This window comes from Sphaerodactylus townsendi, linkage group LG03 (genome assembly GCF_021028975.2).
Source record: "Sphaerodactylus townsendi isolate TG3544 linkage group LG03, MPM_Stown_v2.3, whole genome shotgun sequence".
Lineage (NCBI taxonomy): Eukaryota > Metazoa > Chordata > Lepidosauria > Squamata > Sphaerodactylidae > Sphaerodactylus > Sphaerodactylus townsendi.
In genome coordinates this window covers 120,164,962-120,185,785 of record NC_059427.1, presented here as the reverse complement: position 1 = coordinate 120,185,785, position 20,824 = coordinate 120,164,962, and the positions used below count along the sequence as shown (strand labels likewise).

The window sequence follows — 20,824 nt, the reverse complement described above, 5'->3', positions numbered from 1 at the left end:
CCCTGCCAAAGAAAGCAGCTGAAGAGGCTTGAGCCCTGATGGAATGGGTCTTCACAGAAAGTGGACAGTCAAGTTTAGCACTGGTTTTAAAATTAATACATAGAAAACAAAGGTTTTAACAAAAAAAATGAATCCACAAGAACAGAGGAAAAAAATGTTGAAAACAAGGTGAAATATCTCAAAATTCAGTCTCCTCACTGAAAAGATATCTTCCCTCAATGAGGAGGTATTCCACTCTGTCAGGGGATAAGAAGCCCTGAGCAAGAACGACTTTGTACAACCACTCCAGATGCCGTGGCTCTGCTTGCACTGCCATCCATATGTCTTGCAGCATTTAACTACTGTTTGCCCAGCCTGGATCCTTCTGCAAACCTGCCCAACAAGGCTTCTTGTATTCTGGTGAGGAGTCAACACACTATGCCACTTGTATCCAAAGGAAATTTGATAATGTCCCAAGACAGCAGAGAAGTTGGAAACCCTAGGACCAAGGGCACCAGAATAATATACTTTTCACCCTAAGGTGTCTAATTTCCGCCCCTCCTTATCTATTGTGGAGGAATGGGATCCAGAGCAATAATGAGATGGCAGCATCTTGGTAACCACTGAACTGGGCATGAGGTGATGGAAGAGAAATTCAGATCCTGCCTGTTTAATTTTATATAGGTTTTCCACTTTTTAAAACTGAAGGCTTGATTGGAAGATGGTCTAACCCACACATTCTCAGCCATTTTTCAAATACCTTTGATTAAAGGGAGGGCAATTGGCCCCAAATGGCACTGTATAACACACTCATTATCGTATCTGAGGACTTTGACTGAGCTTTGTCAAATTCCAGAGCTTTCACCATTCTGATGACTTGCTGTGACTAGACCTTGAGAGCAGCAGTGGAGTGGTTAAGAGCAGGTATACTCTAATCTGGAGGAACTGGGTTTGATTCCCCGCTCTGCTTTCTGAGCTATGGAGGCTTATCTGGGGAATTCAGATTAGCCTGTACACTCCTACACACACCAGCTGGGTGACCTTGGGCTAGTCACAGTTCTTCTGAGCTCTCTCAGCCCCACCTACCTCACAGGGTGTTTGTTGTGAGGGGGGAAGGGCAAGGAGTTTGTGAGCCCCTTTGACTCCTATAGGAGAGAAAGGGGGGATATAAATCCAACTCTTCTTCTTCCTTGGGCAAGCCTGGTACAGGGTCTCCCATATTATCTTTCAAGGAAGCATCCACGTGGCCTCAGGTTCTCCCTGTAAGTTGGAGATGACAGTCTTCAAGATCAGTTTGCAAATGTGGTGAAGTAGCAGCAGTTTCAAATCTCCATGTTGAAAGAAGCTTGCCAGCCAATTTCAAAGGACTATGAGATATTCCTGAATGGCAACTGTATGAAGACTGACAGAGATGAAACAGGAAGCTCTGAGGTGGAGAGGATGAGTGAAGATCAGACCCTGATCTCTTTGTTTATTTTTTAATTTTTTAATTTTTTAATTTTTAATTTATTCATTCATTCATTCATTCATTCATTCATTCGACTTCTATACCGCCACCCCCGGAGGGCTCTGGGCGGTGTACAACAACTGATATAAATAACAAGAGGAGCACATTCAATAAATACATACAATATAATAAAATTAGGGCTCTAAATTTCACATTAAAATAATTTAAAACAGCGCACAAAACATCGTGTCCGGCAATCTAAAAGTCCCTCTGAGGAGGGAACGGAAAGGCCCAAGATGTAAAAAGGGAAGGAGGGGGCGCCATCAGCTGCCGGATTCTCCAAAGGCCAGTGGACAGTTGGAGGAAGAGCATTCCACCAGGCAGGGGCCAGGGTTGTAAAGGCCCTGGCCCTAGTGGAGGCCAGCCGCATCATTGAAGGGCCGGGGACCACTAGAAGATTGGCCTCCGCTGAACACAGAGGCCGAACTGGGACATGCAGGGTTTTTGTAATCAGAAGAGAGAGTGAGAGAGTGTTCTCAGACAATGGAGGAGCTTGGGGCTATATCTGACAACCACTGGAGACAACAATGTTCAACATCAAGGGCAGCAAGAGCTTTGAAATCAAGAGGCCTTGATTGTGACAAGAGCTCCATCTAGGTGGGGACACTGATGATGGACCTCAAGGAGACTGTTGACCAAAAAACAGGAGGAGACGATGGTGGTTAATGCTGAGAGAAGACTGCTGATTGACAAATCTGGGAATCAGACTGTGGAAACATTAGCAATGAGCCTTGGTATCAAGGAGACAATGGCTTAGGCTGAGAGGTATTATTTACCTTCTTTTTAGCCTTTTTAATAGGGGACTTAGAAGTTGCCCATTTGACCACCAAAGCTGAAGTCAGATCGGATGAAGCCTTTGGGACTGAGGAGACCAAAAATGTATGAGTCCTCTTTAAAGATTTATCTGTGGGAATATCCACCAAAGTGAAGGATTTTCCCCACACTGCAACCTTAATCCCAGAGGCATGTTCATGTCTGGCCTTTGGAGTAAAAAGGCAGCAAAATGAGAATGTCTTGAGGTACGAGTCTCACCGAGGCAGAAAAGGCACTCATTATGCTCATCTTTCTGAGCCATCTTCACTCCACACACTGAACACTTCTTGAATAACGCCATTTTGATTGAAGAAAACAAAGAAAAGAAAAGTTGAGGTTAATGAAGTGCTCATCCGAAGCCAATCCTCTCTCAAGGCAGCAAAGAGAGAACTGAGGGAAGAGCACTCTCCCCCCTGCATCATGTGTCCATTTGGGCAGCAAACCAACCTGCTCTCAGCTCCAGATGGGGGGGGGGGAGAAGGAGGGTACTACAAGTGCTCTGAAGCTTCTAGAAGCATTCTAGTCAGTTCTCCGTGGCCAGCCCATGCAGTTCCATGGGTGCCTGCACTGATAATATAGTGACAAGAATATTGGACTTTGATGTTGGATTCCTTGGCTCAAAACTCTACTAATCTATGGAGCCAATTGCCACTCACTAGGTTGGTGTGAAACTAAAATGTTTCTCTGAGGTCTCCAGAGTAAAGGCAGAATACAAAAGTAAGAGTTAAATCCAACAACCTCCAAAAAGCATTCAACATCTCAAAATCCCAACAGTTAAATCCAGCACCTCCAAAAGTATCTCAGCAGGTGGAAGCAGGCCATGAAAGAGAGAAGTAGCAAAGAAAGAAAAACAGAAGTATTAGTTTCAGTTTAAATATCTTCCTACAGTAAAAAGGCTACATACTTTTCTGCAATCTTCTCTGGAGGTTTCCCTCATTTGGCTTTCACTGTCGGGCTCAATGCTGGGATGAGCAAGGGAAAGCCCAAGTTGAGTGGAGGAGGACATTGCCACTGGGGTGCTTTAGACCGAAGCACACTGTTCCCATCAGCACACAAGCTTAAGAGGAAACCACATTCTTTATCACACTCTGACCATTGTAACAGCAAACGGAAACGTGCAGAGCCCTCCTTTCACAGCAACAGAGCTGTAATTTCTCAACACGTCCTGAAGTCCTGTGTATATCACTGACTTAACCCAAAGAAATGTTCAGTGTTTCATTGACTGACATCTCTATAATGGTGGTCCTTGGTAAGCACCTGTTCGACCATATCCAGGTGGTCGCTGACACCTGCGTGTATGACCCCCCCCCCCCAAGGCTGCAGAGACTCCTGCAGCTACTGGCATTGGCACCTCCATCCCGAGCAGCCTGAAGGGACAACCGGCCCCATCAGTGAGCCGTACAGCACTGGCATGTGCCCCCTGCACACCCTGGTACTGTGTGTACCCCTGGAGAAGAAAGTGGTGGGAGAAGTTTGTTTTGGGTGTCTAGAACAACGAGGAGTGGATGGCCAACTTCAGGATGACAAGGAGTATATTCATGCGCCTCACACAGATCCTCAGACCACACTTGGAGCATCAGGACACTAACATGTGGTGCGCCATCCCAGGCGAGAAGCGGGTGGCCATAGCCCTGTGGTACCTGGCAAGAGCCAACAGTTACTGAGAGGTGAAGTAGCAGTTCGGGGTTGGCCTGTCCGCAGTGGCAGAATGTGTCCCAGAGTTCTGAATGGTTGTAGAAGTCATCCTGTTAATCAAGGTGGTCCGGTTTGGCTCCAGGACTGAGGAGGTAGGTGGACACTCTGGTCTGCAAAGCCTTCCAGGGCAGCCATCCTGGCATCGTCCAGAGCATGACTCCTGCCCAGGGACAAGGGGGGGGGGCATGAAGTTTCTGCATGGGTGCTGGGCATCCCAGACCATCCTTCAATTCTCCCGCTTTCTCCTCCCCCCCCCCACCCTTCAGGTAATGACTGGATTTGCATGTCTTGGTTTCCCTCACTGTGTTGAAGCAGTGGCATAGCGCCCACGGGACAGGGGGGCGTGATGCCCTGGGCACACCCCAGTGCGGAGGCATGACAGGGCATTCCGGGGGCATTCCGGGATGGGGTGGGGGGCAGGCGCAGCCACCACAGGGGCGCAGGGGGCACGCATTCCCCGGGTGCAGTTTCCCCTTGCTCCACCCCTGCATTGAAGCCATAGACAGCTGACACATCCCTTTCTGCCACCCAGGAGGGGCTCCAGGGCAGTACATCAACTGCAAGAATGTCTCCTCCTTGCTGTTGCTGGTGATGACCTGTGACCACAGGGAGAGGTTCTTCAACGCAGAGATGAAGGCCGCAGCAATGATGCCTTCGGCTTTCTGGAACTGCACTTCTGCTAAGCCATGGACAGGTTCTCCATCCCCAGCATGGCCGCTGCCAGTGGAGCCGCCATTGCTGGAGGCAGGATTAATAAACCCGCCTTCTGCTGGGCCCTTCGCACGGCGCTGGCTCATTGCCGGGTTTTTTGAGAAGAATTGCATTTTCGGCAATAGTAAAAAACCCGGCTTGGCCACAAAAATGTAGCCCCGACTCATTTTAGGGGCAGGAACCGTGCTAAGTTCCCCCCTCCCCAAAATGGGTTAGAAAGTGGCCGTGGCCTGTTTTAAATGGCCCATGCGGAATGGGCACCTGATTCACATCAGCTATGTCTTGACTGCTTTGCAGATTTCTGGGAGCCCCAATTTGCCTAGCTATAAACACAAGAAACCACCTAACATTTGGGAAAGATTAAACTTGAACATTTTTAATATAAAGTTTTGAAAAATCCAAGTCTGTTCCCTTCCAAAGAAGTTTTTTTTTCCCTTAACAACTTATATGTCTTTTTAGGCTTAGTTATGAAAAACAACATTTTTTCCACATCTGTTGCCGAATGACTTGCTGTCAACCAACCACAAAACCAAAGGAGCAAATTTGTCATTCATAATTCGTAGCATGACACACACTCCTACTTGTTTCTAATGAAATATTAGACAATTAGACTGTTATATTCAAATCTGATATTTCAGAATCATCATTCTAAATATCAAAAACAAGTGCAAAGAAAATTGGACTAGGCTCTGTAGAAGAAGAAACATGAAGTTGGGACTTAATTGCCTTGTAAAAGAGATCTTCCATGAGACCTTCTGCTACCCCTGGTGTTCAAGTATCCAGAAATCTTCTCTTTTCCTTTCTAAAGTAAAGTAGCAATGGAGGCATATTCCCTCTACCACATTTTTATCTTGCTGTTCTTCCAGGGAGCTCAGGCGGCACACACCTTATTCTCATAACCATCAAGTGAGGTAGGTTAGGCTGAGAGAAGGTGAGTTCAAGGCTCAGTGAGGATCTGAATTGAGGGGACACTTTGCTAAAACCCCATTATCAGTTCATTCTGCTGTTTAAAGTCTGGTGCAATAGAAATAACAGATAATCTCATGCTATTTTGCCATCAATTTACTGTGCACAGAGATTGCTAGATCACTCCTATCTTAACTAAATATCTGCTGTCTGCTAATCCTGGGTGATCTCTTTTCCACTGGCAAATGCTGATCCAGTAATAACATGATCTGTAGCCAAATTTTTGGCAGCAGCGATTTCTTTAAGGCACTTATCAAGATGGGTTTTAATTTTTTTATGTTTTCTGTGAAAATTGTACATTATTATTGTAAAATTTTATTCTGTTATGTATTTTCTTCTATTTTATTGTATGGATTTTTTAATGCTCTGGTCAGAAGCACTTCTTAACAGAAGGAATCTCTTTTTTACAGAAAATGAAACTCTATATAGAAGTTTGGTAGCCAACTGGCTACAGCTGAACAATAGTCCTGGATCTCACCTCCAGTAGTCTGTGAAAGTAATGTCACTTTTTTGTTTTTGTTTTTCTATATACTATTACTGCAAGCAAAAAAAGATCAAGCAAAAAAAGCAAGCAAAAAGAAAAACAGAGACAAGTTACAATAATACATAGAAAGCAAATGAAATACTGTTTTGTATTTCACCATTTCAAAACACAGTATTATCCATCATTCGTTAAACTCATCTGAACTTCAAACATTATTTCCTAAGGATCTCTGATAGTACATTAGTTTTACTAGTAGAGCAATATGCCAAATACAAATAAAGTAGCTATTTCTAGGCAAGGGTTCTGTCTTTCTTCAGTTCTTCCCCCCCCCCCCAAAAGTATTATTAAAAAATATAAGTAAATTAAAAACAAAAATGCAACAGTAGTGGCAGATCTAGACATAAGTTTCTATAAATGATTTCTAAATATCTAAGTCTATGTGCAACTTACAAATATCCATATGTTATGCATTCAAATACTGGTAGAGTTCTAAGGTCCTCAGTCCACTGGTTTACCAGAGATGATTTACCAGAGATGGGATTTTATCTGTCCAAATTGGTCTTAATATAGTATTAATTTAAGTCAGCAGCAACTTTACATAACTACAGGAAAAGCATTAGGAAATACTGATGTTGCAAGATTCATCTCTGCCTCCTCAAAAAGAAAAGAAAAGACTTATTGCATAATATACATGTTTCCTCCCACACTAACAAAGCAACTTATTTAAGATGACTTTGTCCCATATTCAGAACTTATACATCTCTGACACACATTGAACAGATGAAATAACTTGGACACATACTACAAATCAAAATATTATTACATGACGAGGCGAACAAAAAAACCAAAAATTAGTTCTCAAGATAATGAATTCATTCTTCCCCATCAATAGGCTTCTTGTATCCTAAATAGTTATATGACAGGAGTGGGGAGGGGGGGAGTAGTTTTATTTTCCACTATAAAACTGAATTTATGGGGAAAGCTGCACCTGTGTAGTAGATGTACAACAGCCAAGGAATTTATGACACTTAAGGCCTACACCAGAAAAAAATGTTGGAAAACAGCAATTTATGGCCCCTTCCGCACATGCAGAATAATGCACTTTCAATCCACTTTCACAATTGTTTGCAAGTGGATTTTGCTATTTCGCACAGTAAAACCCAGCTGCAAAGTGCATTAAAAGTGGATTGAAAGTGCATTATTCTGCATGTGCGGAAGGGGCCTATATAAAAGGTTACTGTCACCATTGTGTGAACATGTCTTTAGCACAACAAATCCAGACCCTCTCAACTGTTGCTCTGTTACACACTCCTCATTTCCCGGAAAACTGAGAAGTCCAGGAATAGCACTCCAGGAGGGCCTGATGGATATTTATGGTGCCTTTATAAACAAAGCAAATGTTACAAATATGCAAGCAGATCCCTCAGGCAGATCCCCACCCCCACCCCCGACAGGTGAAACCCCACTCCCAGTCCCTGCAGTCCGATTCCCACAGCAGCAGTTGAGGTATTCACAGTTCTCCTAGGCTGCCTACAACCTCCAACTCTGTTTATGCTTGTCTGCATATGTAACAGCTGATTCATCTACCTGCCAGAATACAGGTCCCAGATTCACATATTGCCAGCAAGCTGCCATTCAGGAAAGCACCTCCATTCATTAGCTCCCATCAAGAAAGTATCAACCAATCACCCTCACTGTCAGCTAGACCAAGCAAGCAGTGAATTTAACTCAGCAACCAAGATCCACTCATGAATATGTATGAGCATCTAAAGATAATTCCAGGCAAAAATCTGATTTCTGCCAAGTAAACTCCCTAAAACCAGAATACATTTTGGAAAAGAGAAGCACTTTTGTCAGGCATACTGGAGATACTTTTATCAATTTCAACAGAAAAGAGAGAGAGAGAGAGAGAGAGAAAGAGAGCAGCATTTTTTTCTGAGGAATGGAGCTCAAAGTATAGGGTTTCATGGGACGGTTGTTTTATATACTTCTGAAGTGTGCATTGGGATCAGTTTGTCACTGGATTGTCATTGTAATAGAATCCAACATTTTGACATTTTTAAGGTAATAAACAACCCAAAAGAATATCAAAGACCAATTGGAAAACATAAAGAAAAACAAAGGGTTTTAAGTTACAGGTTTAAAAAAAAACTTGGGGGAGAGATGGATGCTCCACTGATGCCTGCACTGATCTGAAACACAAAGATGCACATACATCCAACACTACACATATTTATTTACAAACAAGCCCTACTTTTCTAGATATTATGTAATCTGTGCCATCTGTTTAAAACTGATCAAGTATAAAGCTGTAATCCTGAGTATACTTATGTAGAAGTAACGTCCATTAAAATTCAAAGGAAGGCCCTTCCACAAAAATGTATACTGAAATAACCTGCAAAACGTGTCTTCAGTCTCCTGGGAAAACAAAAGCATAAGCAAATACCTTCACCCCATGCTATGTGCAAAGACCTTTTGAAGTACTTTAAATATATATTTTAAAGGTATTTAAAGATACCTGAAAAACTCATTTTAATGGATTTGCACTGAAGTTATAAACATATCATGGGGGAGGAGGAAGTCACAAATCATGTCTCTCTTTCACTGAAAAGTCAAAGTTTAAAGAAATCTTTGGAGATTATTTTTAAGGCTGAGTCTTGCTTACCTCTTGTCTTGATTGTCTTCAAGTTCTTCCTTTCCTTTGATTTTACTTGGAACAGTAACCTAGAAATAAATTAACAGAGTGCTTTGTAAATCTCTCCTGCCAGAGCAGTTTCAATATGATTGGCTCCTTTTTTCCTATCCTCTAGTCAGATGGTAGGGGGGGGGAGGTTAAGTTCAATGACTATTACGCAAAACTGAGGTGTTTCAACGCCGCTTCTCTGGAAAGAATCAAGTTTGCAGTCATTGTGGAAACAGAAATTACATAATACAATTATTACGACATACAGATGCAGATTCCTTCATCTTAGGGTTGTCATCAACCTCCAGGTGGGGTTTAGAGAGCCCCACGTATTACAGTTGACTTCCAGGCATGGCGCCTTTGGAGAGTGGACTCTATGGCACTATACCCAGCTAAGTTCCATGCCCTCCCCAAAACCCATCCCCACCACGCTCCACCCCCAAATCTTCAGGAATTCCCCAACTTGGAGTTGGCAACCCAAATTAATTCCCCTGGAGAAAATGGCTGCTTTGAAGGGTGAATTCCAAGGCATCACACCCTGCTGAGGTCCCCTTCCTCCCCAAACTCTATCCACAAATCTTCAGGGATATCCCAAAGCTGAGTACTATTAACAGACTATTCACCACGTGTCTCAAGACAGAGATGCTATGTGCCCCAGACCCAGTGGTGGGATTCAGCAGGTTCATACCACTTCGGCAGAACCGGTTGTTAAAATGGTGCTTGTAAACAACCAGTTGTTAAATTATCTTAATCCCACTATTGGAACCGGTTGTTAAATTATTTGAATCCCACCACTGCCCATACCCATTCATTGGTGTTTCTGACGACGACAACTACGACTACAACTACTATCACTACAGGTAGAATGTGCCAGAGTTCCACCTAATCCTCTAGTATGCCTTGTAACTATACTACAATAAAAGTCATATTTGGGGGGTAATATATCTATTCTAGCATGGTCTAATTGCATGATGGGATTTAGACATCAATATTTTTGAATACAAATAGTCAAAAGCACAAGAATGCTACAATCCCAGTGAGTTGGGCAGAGTTGCTATTTTCCCACCCCCAAGTGGCCCCTTCCCATCAATACTCAGCTGGGCATTGGGGAAAACATGGGAATGAAAACGAGGCGGGTGGAACAATTGCCAGAATCCCAAGATGCTGACCTCACTTTCTTGCACTGGCATACCAAAGTCAGGATCAAAGGTAGGGTTGCCAGCTCCAGACTGGGAAGTTCCTGGAGATTTGGGGGTGGAGCTTGGTTTGGGGAGAGAGGAACCTCAGCAGAGTAAAATGTTGTTGAATCTATCTTCCAAAGCAGCAATTTTCTCTAGGGGAATTGATCAGCAGCAACTCAGAGATCTCCATGCTCCACCTGGAGGTTAGCAGCTCAAGACAAAGGCAACCACAGGCTTTCATTTCTCTCCACACATTAAAACTTACAGGTGTTGACTTTGGCTTAGTTGTGGTAGAGTGTGTGTGATTCATGACTGTAGTGATGGTCAACCTGGCTAACCAATTTCTGTAATTTTCTATGCACAATCAAATGAGGACTGCTTTTTGTCCAGTTCTCTAAAGCAGTCCTACCATCATCTGATCCCCTAACTCCGCTATTGACACTTAACCAACTTTGAGGCAATTAGATAACACATTCCAGAAAATAAGGTACTTACACATGACCCAAATGGTTTGGTCAAAAAGAACATATTGTCAAGCACTTGTGAGGGGCTACGTATTCTAAAGGTGTAGAAGGGGTTAGCTCTTTGCATGCTGAAGTCTCCTATTAAAATATAAAAATTCAAAGCTGTGTTCATCTCAATAACGCAGAGTGGAAAATGAGTGGTTTTTGACCAAAATATCTCTTGATGACTCAGTCTTGGAGGCTCATGATTTTGACAAGGGCTCCTAAATTTAAACACTCTGAATTACTATTTCTAAATAAAGTCCTGGACACTTATTCATCTGAAGTTCTCAAATGTCAGGGTTTCCCAACTGACTGTGGAACTGTAACTTTATATTCTGCACAATGTGGACAAAGCACTTCCCCATGTAAACCATTCTGTGAAAAGTGTTGGCACATTGTAGATGTAGTGGCTAGAGTTTTGAACTAGGATCTGGGATATTGGGGTACTAATCCCCACTCTGCCACTCAGCTCACTGGATGACTATGCTCCAGTGACTCTTTCAGCCTAACCTATTTCATAGGACCACTGAAAGGATAAAAATGTAGAAAGAGATAACTATCAACAACATTCTGAGCTCCTTGGAGGGAAGGTGGAACAAAAGTGTATAAGATAAGTGGTTGGATCCCATGCAGGATCTCCACAGATGGAAGGAATTTCTGCCTGCAGCACACAAATTCCTCACCTCCCCCTCCTGCTGTTGCAATACCCCCAAGATTGCTCCTGTAGGACCGGTGACACCTCTCCCCCCACCCCTGGAACAGCATGAGGGAGGAAGAGGAACTTTGCCACTGGGGAGGAGGAGAAAGCAATCAATGGATATTGCTTTCCCTTCCATCTGCAGAAATCCTCTGAATTCCATCCCAAACAGACTGCATTTCATCTATCAAAAGGAGGTGATGTGCTTATATTTAAAATGCAGATAAACGGTATAACCTGCATTATATATGCACTGTTGTTTAAGAACTTAAACAAAAAACCTTTCTGGGTTAGATAAAGGGACACCTAATCCAGATTTTTTTTTCAAGAATTCAGCAGGCTCCAGAAATTGGCCAGTGGTCCAGTAATTCCATGAACTATCTTCTGCTCACACAGAACGTCAATTTATGGTTACTAGCCATGATGACTAAATGGACTTCTATTTCCAGAGTCAGTAGGCTTCTGAATGCCAGAGTTAAGAGACAGTGTCAAAAGGAATGTTTGGCCTCTACATCCTATTTGTTGGCCATTGGGCAACTGGTTGTCCACTGTGTGAAACAGGTTTCTAGATTAGATGGACCACTTGTCTGATTCAGCAGGGCTCTTGTACTTCTTTGTTATAATGATTTTGCAATCATATCAGGACCAATGTTGGCCCTTGGGGCAGAATTACAGGGATTGTTAAAGAATGGTGTCAAGAACACTGCAGAGCAGAAGACAAAGGATCTAATTGGAAGATACTTGTCAGAAAAGCATATTTTTTCCCTTTTGTGGGTTCTAAAATTCTACTATCAAGAAGTTTGAGTACTACTAAGAATTGTAAGAAGAAATTCAGTGATGGAGACTTAAACTGAAGTGTTGGCTAAAAACTCTTTCTGAATCTTTCTTACCTTTCCCTAGCACCTGCCCCCCACAAACCTGGCTCTGGACCTATATGGACAAAAAGCTATGCTGCCTTGGTGATTACATAGAAGAGAGGGAATCGGGGAACATCACTACCATTTTCATCTTCCACAAACAGAACTTTTGTTGACTCAAGAGGGACTGCTGGCACAAGAACAAAACAACTTCACCAGGTTTCCCCTCCACACTGCAAACCCACTTAGCTACCTTTATTTGCCCATGTGAGTCCAATACAATTCAATTGAACTCAATAAGATTTTCCAAAGTCTCGGTGGACAAGGTGGTACAATACTATGGATCCTTCATAGGCTGAAATTCTGCCTTGTGAACCCAGAAAGACAGCTGTGAATCACCCACCGGCTGCAGTTGCCTCTGGGGGTCGGATGGGTGGAGCCAAGGTGACCGCTTCCGCTTAACTGAGGGCGGAAGCGAAGCCCAGGCCATGTTGGGCAAGGGCTGACGTCACCAGGAGGGGAAGGTGGATTGACCCTTTAAAGGGGAAAGCCCTCCTTTGTTCTGGCCATGTGCTTCGGCCAGCCGGCGATTTGCCCACCCACCTCTCCCTGGGTTTATTCGGTTATTGCATGTTTCTGTCATAGCCTTTCGGCAGTGGCGCATGGATAATGATCTGAAAGTGCCGACGGCGGCAAGAGGCAACTGCCCTGCCAAACGGGCAAATGGGGATCACCTCTTGCCAGGAGCGTCCGCCCGGCAGAGCCCTTCAGTGGAGCGAAGTCCAATACAGGGCATCCGCCCATTGGAGCTTCGCTATGAAGCAGACGGGCCAGATCAAGACCCATGCTACGCCTCACGCTTCTGTTTTGGTTGGCTAATAAAATGGCTATGGCCAAAATGTTTATCCAGCAAAGAGTCCAGTGTGGTTATTGGAGAGGATTCACCCAGGTGGTTCCCACCCTCAGAAGGCAATATATACTGGTATATGTTTTTAATTTTGAAAAAATAGTACCAATTCTTAGCATTGTATAGCACTGCTAGAGTTGTCAACAATTTAACAATAGACGTTTCTGAATGATCCTTAAAGGCAGTCTCACATGCAGCAGATTGCAGTCATCTAATCAGGATGCAATTAGAGTATTGATGATCATTTCCAAACCTGATCACTAGGAAGGAACACAGCTGCCAAACCTGCTGAAGCTAGTTAAAGGCACTGCCTGCTACAGCATAGCACAGTAAAAGTAACAGTTTCACATGTTGTTCCCTGTTCAACCTTGAAATAACTTTTTCTGAGAAAAACAGAATTCCCTTTGAAAACTGATTCCCTTGATAACAGAATTCCCTTTGATAACTGATTTGCCTATACATTCATGAAAGACACCTGGACACAATCTGATAGGATTGCTAGCCTCCAGGTGGGGCTTAGAGTTTTCCAGATCATAGAGATCAGCTTGGAGGTTGGATTCTGTGGTATCATATCTCCACTTGATAGCGGAGTCAGAAATGAATTATTCCATTTCTGATCTTGTTGTTAATAAAGGTGAAATTCTGTTTTATTGCTTTATAAGTTAGATAGGAACAAGTTGTATTAGGTAGAATGTAGGAATTACTGTTGTATTTTGTATTTGTGTCTGTATGGAACCTCCTTTGCTCAAGGCTGGAATCGACCCGTGCTCCACCTGGGCATGTCCCTTTCATTTGCTAAAACCATGAATGGAAGTTTGACAAAAGGAATCCCGGAAGAAGCGCCTCCATCTGCCTTAATCCCACCAGCAGGCAGATAAGGGTGCCGTCGTCCTTAGGTTTCGATTCCTGGCCCTAAGCACCCATAGGATTCTTTTGTGTTTTTTTCTGCCTGTGCCTACGTCATCGCCTCGCCCTGTTTCTGCCTTCAAGATTCAGGAAGGGACTGCCCTCTGAACTCTAATTGGTTGCTATGTATCTGTAAATGAATGGTTGTGGGCTGTCCTGTATTTCCGTGGACTCCCGGGCAGGAGAAAGTGTATAAAGGTTTGTATTGTCGAAGGCTTTCACGGCCGGAATCACTTGGGTGCTGTGTGGTTTCCGGGCTGTATGGCCGTGTTTGCTAGAACACGGCCATACAGACGGAAACCACACAGCACCCAAATGTATAAAGGTTGTTGTAAAGCTGCTAGGCAGCTGCAGTTGCCGTGGTGTGGAGGTGCTGACACGTAGGTCAGTATCTCAATAAACTCATTTTTATTTTCAATATTCTCGCTGTGTTGGGTCCTGTTTCTGTTCCTCTGCGCTGCTGGGAGCTGGCAGATCTGGGGAAATAAAGTTACCCAGGCAGCGTGGTAACACACTGGTCTACTCCTTCTCCAAAACTCTGCCATTTTCAGGCTCCATTCCAAAATCTCCAGAGATTTCCCAACTTGAAGTTGGCAACCCAACACACTGACCTTTTACACTCAAAAATCAACAGACAAGATAGATTTGAAACAGAAAGCTTCCAGAGTGAATGATACTGCCCCTCATGCTCTCTTCTTTCTGTCAGTCAAGTTATCAAGGTTATCAGAGCTGCTATGCACAGAATGTTAGCCAAGGGGCCAAGCCATGTTAAATAAATCGTACAAACACCCCACTAAAAACATTGGCAACAGTTCCATGAGTCACATGTGGATCACCACCAAATTTCTATAAACCACAAAGCAATGTAAAGTACACAAGGAATCTGAGTGCTGAATTCTTTATTTTCTCTGTGAAGTAGTCTTCTCCACAGTGGTTTCTTCCAGATTTGGAGCTTTGAACACTTAAACCAACCTTTAAGAATGCAAGATTTGCCAGATTAGGTCAATGTACTGGTTTGGCTTGTTCAGTTTAAGCCGATACTGTCCATTAATTGAAGATGAAAGATAGGAATCGAAACCCTTTTTCCATGATCAGCCCCTAAATTTAGAATTTCTGCTCAATCTGGATCCCTTATAAAGGAAGCAACCGTTGAATCAGATTTTGTATTTATTTTATTTATGAACATAAATGTAAACCCTACATTAAGTTCAAGGGACTCGCTTCCATTTTGTAGTCAACATAAACAAGCAGAATCACTGTGGTGAAGCAGTCAGTATGCTGGACTTACATGATTGGACCCTAACCTACTGTGCAGCATTGTTATAAGATTAAAAATACAGATGACAGTCTTCAAATAGGGCAGGAGTCTGCAACCCGCGGCTCCAGAGCCAGATGAGGCTCTTTCAGCGTTCTACTGTGGCTCCACATGGCCTGGAGGTCGGAGGGTAGTGTGGGCATGTCCCTCCAGACCTCCAGAGCAGTGCTGGAAGAAAAGGTGAGTGCAGCTCTGTGGGTGAGGGCGGCTCTGTGGGTGAGGGCGCCGCTTTTCATGTCCCCTCCACTCACCTCTCCTTCCAGCATTGCTCTGGAGGGCTGGAGGGACATGCCCATGCTGCCCTCCAACCCCTGGAGGTCGGAGGGTAGCGTGGGCGTATCCCTCCAGAGCAGCCGCCATTCCCCCTCTGCCATCCCCACAGCCGCCATCCTCCCTCTGCCCCACAGAGCAGCGCGAGATACAGTGGTACCGGGCGTGGTACCGGGCAGGCTGCAGCCACCATCCCCCCTCTGCCCCACGGAGCAGGCGGCTGCCTGCTTCATTGGGCAGAGGAGGTTTCCCTACCCAGGGCCGCTGCCTCCCGCAGCTCGAGAGGTAGCGGAACTGGGCAGGCTGTGGCTGCCATCCCTCCTCTGCCCCACGCAGGCGGCTGCCTGCTCCATCAGGCAGAGGGGGTTTCCCTGACTGCGCCTCCGCCTCCCAGGGCTGGAAGGAAAGGTGAGTGGAGGGGCTGAACTGGAGCAGAGCCGCCTCTCCGGCTCGGTAGATCTTCGGGGCTGTGGAAAATGGATCCAAATGGCTCTTTGGGTGGTAAAAGTTGCCGACCCCTGAGATAGGGCCTGGGGATCCCTCAGAATTACAGCTCAACTGCTACAAAGATCAGTTCTCCTGGAGAAAATGGCTTGGAAGTGAACTTTATGGCATTTGCCAAATGAATCCCCTCCCCAAAGTCAACCCTTCTCAGATACCATCTCCAAATTTCCAGCATTTCCCAACCCAGAATTGACAACTCTAGGCTGAAAGCAGTTTTACTGGAACATGTGGAGGCACTTTGAGTTAGCAAAGCACTTTAAGTGAGGCACTTCATTTTCAATGATGAGGGAGTATTCATACTAAGGGAGCAAACCTGTGGGGGAATCCAATAAAGTTGCCACAGGGGCTCTATACCTTTAGGGGCCACAAGCAGAAAATCAACAGGTGCAGATTTTCCCTTAAGCGCATTTCCCTACTGGCAAAAGCAGCACTGATTGCATCAACGCAGTTTTATTTCATTTTATTTATTAAAGTATATCTTATCTTTCCATCTAGCTCAAGATTGCTTACAATGCATAAGTAAAGCGTCATATAATAATAAAATTCTACACACACACACCCCAACCTAGTGTGTGGGTTAAATGCTGTTGAGTCATTTCTGACTTGTGGTGACCCTATTAATCAGTGCCCTCCAAATTGTCCTATCATTAACAGCTTTGCTCGGGTCTTACAAACTAAGAGTAATGGCTTCCTTTATAGAGTCAATCCATTTCGTATGGGACCTTCTTTTCCCACCATTATTGTCTTTTCCAGTGACTCTTGTCTTATGTGACCGAAGCATAACAGCCTCAGTTTAGTCCTTTTAGCTTCCTGGGACAGTTCAGGTTTGATTTGATCTAGAACCCACTTATTTGTGTTTTTGGCATTTCACAGTATCTGAAAAACTCTCATCCAACACCACATCTCAAAGGAATCTGCTTTCTTCCTGTCAGCTTTCTTAATTGACCAACTTTCACACCCATACATATTAAAAGGAAATATTATTGTATGAATTAAAGCAACCTTGGTTGCCAGTGACACATTCTTACACTTAACAATCTCTACTAGCTCTTTCATGACTGCCCTTCCTTGTCCCCAATCTAATACAACCTAGGAAAACCTAACAAGGCACAATAAAGTGCCTGCAACCTATATAACATAGCTTTTACAGAGATGGTACACCTAAATACATTTAATCAATGGCAAATCTGCAGTTCTTAATTAACCTCTATTAATAGGCTGCATAAAGATTATTTAATATGAAAATTGCACCATGGAACTATTACATGGAAAATTACACCATGGAATCATAAGCCCATTTTCATAACTGAGGAAGTTAAATGCTGCCAAAAGGGCAAGTTTTCTCTCCTTTCAAATAATTCTTATGAGGCGATCAATGGAGAATTTCAATCTGTATAAGCAGAATGTGCTATTATGGGTTAGTTTATGCACCATACAAATGTGCAATCGTGTCTACCTGCCTTGTGTCATTATTAACACATATAGGCAAAGCCTTCTTTCCTTCACTCACAGACAATTTAGCATAAGACATAAGGAACTCCACAAACCCTTCCATGTTCCAAAACACTTGAATATAAAACGCAAACACATACACAGACAAGACATCCTCTCTCCTATATAAAACGCTTACCTGAGAAAGTTAAAGCAGGCTATCAGAGCAATATTCCATTCAGCAACTGCCTGTCCAATAAGGCAACCTGAACTTTGTCCCAGCTGATACATTCCCTAAGAGATATTGTTCCATTGGCAAGAATGACTTCCTTCAGCTCATACAATCCCATTCACTGTAGCGGAAATGAAAATCAGTCATTGATTTAATTATCTGTTGATTATAGTAAGGCAGGCAGTGATCCCATCCTTGTTGATACACTTAGGACATTAACAATAGGCAGCTGGTCATGCCAGAGCTAGGCCTTGCTCTACTTTAATTGGCTGCTCCAGACCCCAAAAATGAATTAACTCTAAATCTGGTTTTGGTATTCCTTTGAATCTCATCAGCAGGGTTTTTTTCAGAGCTTATATTGTGAGCTCAGCTGGACTGTTAATACTTCAAAGCAGGTCTGGCTTGTTTCCTGTATGAGGCAGTACTTCAGCTTATTTGTGGGAGGGGGAGAATATGGCAAATCACTCTGCCAAAGTAAGAGCATGGCTGTGTGAAAGGAAAAATCTTTTAGCTGTATTCATATGGCCAAACACACTGGCATTTGTGTCAAGAATATATTCTGATGTATTGTTCACTTTATTGATCACTCACCCTTTACCTACAGTAGCATATTTCCCATAAGGGGAAATCACTTCCATACTAGGAGGTAGTAGACTCTTCTGTCTGTTATTCTTTCCAGAAGGTGTCTCGTCTGTGATGTACAAACGCTGGATTGATATTGACATCACAATCCCAGTTAACAGTCATGCTCACAGGATCTCCAAACACTGGCTTTTCATACTGGTGATGACCTAGTCCTAGGTTGTTCTTGTTTTTAATCAGAATCTGGCTAACTGTTGTCACATACACATGAATAACCTCCAAGCTGGAGTACATATTCATTTTCATATATATGGCCCCTTCCGCACATGCAGAATAATGCAGTTTCAATCCACTTTCACAATTGTTTGCAAGTGGATTTTGCTATTTTCACACAGTAAAATCCAGCTGCAATGTGCATTGAAAATGAATTGAAAGTGCATTATTCTGCATGTGCGGAAGGGGCCTATTGCAGAGGACCTTGTGCCTGCAATTTGCCACAATAGATTAAAGGCCAGGAACTGGGAGGGCTGAGAATTTTGTCCCTATTAGATAGGGAAAATGTTTTAAATAAAAGCTTCAACCTGCTGATTTCTGCAGATCAAACTCCTGCTAAAAGCTCGTGTGTTTCTGCATACATACACATATACACAAATGTGGGTATACAACATTGCAAGATATACCTTAAGAACTGCCTACTACTGTATAAAACAACCCAGCCACTAAGATCTTCAGGATCACTATTTTGGGCGCCCGGCCCTACCATCTAAGAGTAGATGGGTGGTAATCCAAGAAAAGATCTCCCACTCATGGAAACAAAATTATGGAATTCTCTTCCCAGGGAGATTCACCTATTCCCTTGCCAGCAGATGAAGACTTTTGTTTGTTGGCATTCCTTCACTGACGTTCCCACCCATTTATGGATTTTATGTTTTATTGCTTTTATACTTGTGTTTTTAAAGTTGTTATAACGTCTTTGATCGTTTGCCACCTTGATCAGCTTCAGTTGGCTGGAAAGGTTGCATAAAATGTTTAAAATAAGTAAAATTTTAGAAAATAAGCAAGCAGTGGGCTCAGCGGGCTATCAAGTGCAAAATGTTTATGACATTTTAATTAAAAGTACAGATTTCTATAAAACAATCAGTGCCCATTTACAACAGCAGCAGCTAGCAAATCATCTGTAGTTTTGCTGTGTTAATTTTACACCCGGCGCAGGAAACAAAACCTTGATATCTACTGAGCCCAAAACCAACAGATTCAAACTTACCCATAAGCAAGTCACCTTTTGGGACTAAGTGCCTAAAAACCCACCATCTGCTTTTTAAGATGTTGGTGAGCCAATAGACAAAAAAGAATGGGAGAACTGAAGGTTATACTGGGTCTCAACATTGGAAACAAGCTAAGCCCCACCCAGATGCCCAAGTGCAGAGGTGATAAATGTGGCCGGCTGGTTGCCTTCTCCCATGCTGTCAGCTCCTCAGGGGCTCGCTTCAGTTACTTGAGTGAAAAACTGGTCCTGCATATCCAGAAAAGTGACCCAACCTGCAGGGGATTGCCTACTCCAGTTCAACAAGCTGGAATCTGAAGTTTTTGTTGCTGAGGTTGTTAAATAAGGTGTCTGTCAGTTCAGCCGTATAATCTCCTTGGAAGACTGAATCTGGGACACTCTACTGCTGACCTGAAAGTCACCTTCCCCTAAACCTTCAAAATCAGAGTTTTCCAGCAAATTTTATTCTATTTGTTTTAGCACTCAGTCGAGACCAGGATTTTCACTCCCACTCTGTGTGATATTTAGTATACCAAAGACAAATTCTCATAAATAAACAGAAAAATGCAAAATAGCATTTTCATATAGCTGATGAACTGTGCTCTAGTCCACCCAAGATATGCCAAAGACAAATTCTCATAAATAAACAGAAAAATGCAAAATAGCATTTTCATATAGCTGATGAACTGTGCTCTAGTCCACCCAAGATATGCTGTGATGAAACCAGTCTCTAACATGCCAAAATGCTGTTTAATTTTTGTTACAGCAGGCTAACCAAATCATTGTTCTATAAGTTTTTGCAGTGGATTTGACCAACACAAATGTTGCTTTCTTGTTAAATGGTTGAACCTCACTAGTGTTAAAAGCATTCTTGAGGACTGTTCTTTGCAACGAGACGTCATCTCTCCGTGTTTTCAAAATGGCAAATAAACGGATTGAAGTCTATTTGGATGCTCCATTCTGTCTTTGCAAAGTGACAGGCAGCATCCATTATGGACTTTATTGCTTATTATTATTATGAGCAAAGCTTTTGAAATATGAGTGGCCCATAAAATAATTGGGTGGCAATCTTAATGCAAACAGATTCAGAAGCAACTGACCAGTACCAAACGCTAAAGTTAAATTAAGGATGACTGATTGTAAAGATTCAACATTCGCGAGATAAATCACCCATAACGTTGGCAGTTGGTTTCCTGAAGCAATGAAGCAAGCATGTGACCTAAAACAGTCCACAAAAATAATGGATGCCCTTCAAAAACAGTGTTGGTATCAATGCAGGAGAGAAATAGGACAGAGGGATTAAAACTTAAGTCAGGGATGGTAGTCATGAATAG

The 20,824-nt window shown here is 43.2% G+C and overlaps 1 protein-coding gene across 3 annotated transcripts in view; it reads right to left on the bottom strand.

The window, feature by feature from the left end:
• UNC13D (unc-13 homolog D) overlaps nt 1–17,827 on the bottom strand; it is a 66,921-nt gene extending 49,094 nt beyond the window's left edge. The window contains exons 1-2 of one of the 3 annotated variants that reach the window (XM_048487697.1): nt 17,612–17,827; nt 8,821–8,879 (exon numbers count right to left, since the gene is read on the bottom strand). Coding sequence is in view for 1 of the 3 variants with exons in the window: in XM_048487696.1 (XP_048343653.1) it covers nt 3,204–3,236 (33 nt within the window). In the remaining 2 variants the exon portion in view is untranslated. Of the gene's footprint in view, nt 1–3,203; nt 3,276–3,939; nt 4,034–8,820; nt 8,880–17,611 lie in introns of those variants that run through there. The other 2 variants (XM_048487698.1, XM_048487696.1) reach the window with 2 other exon arrangements.
• Between the last annotated feature and the right edge of the window lie 2,997 nt (nt 17,828–20,824).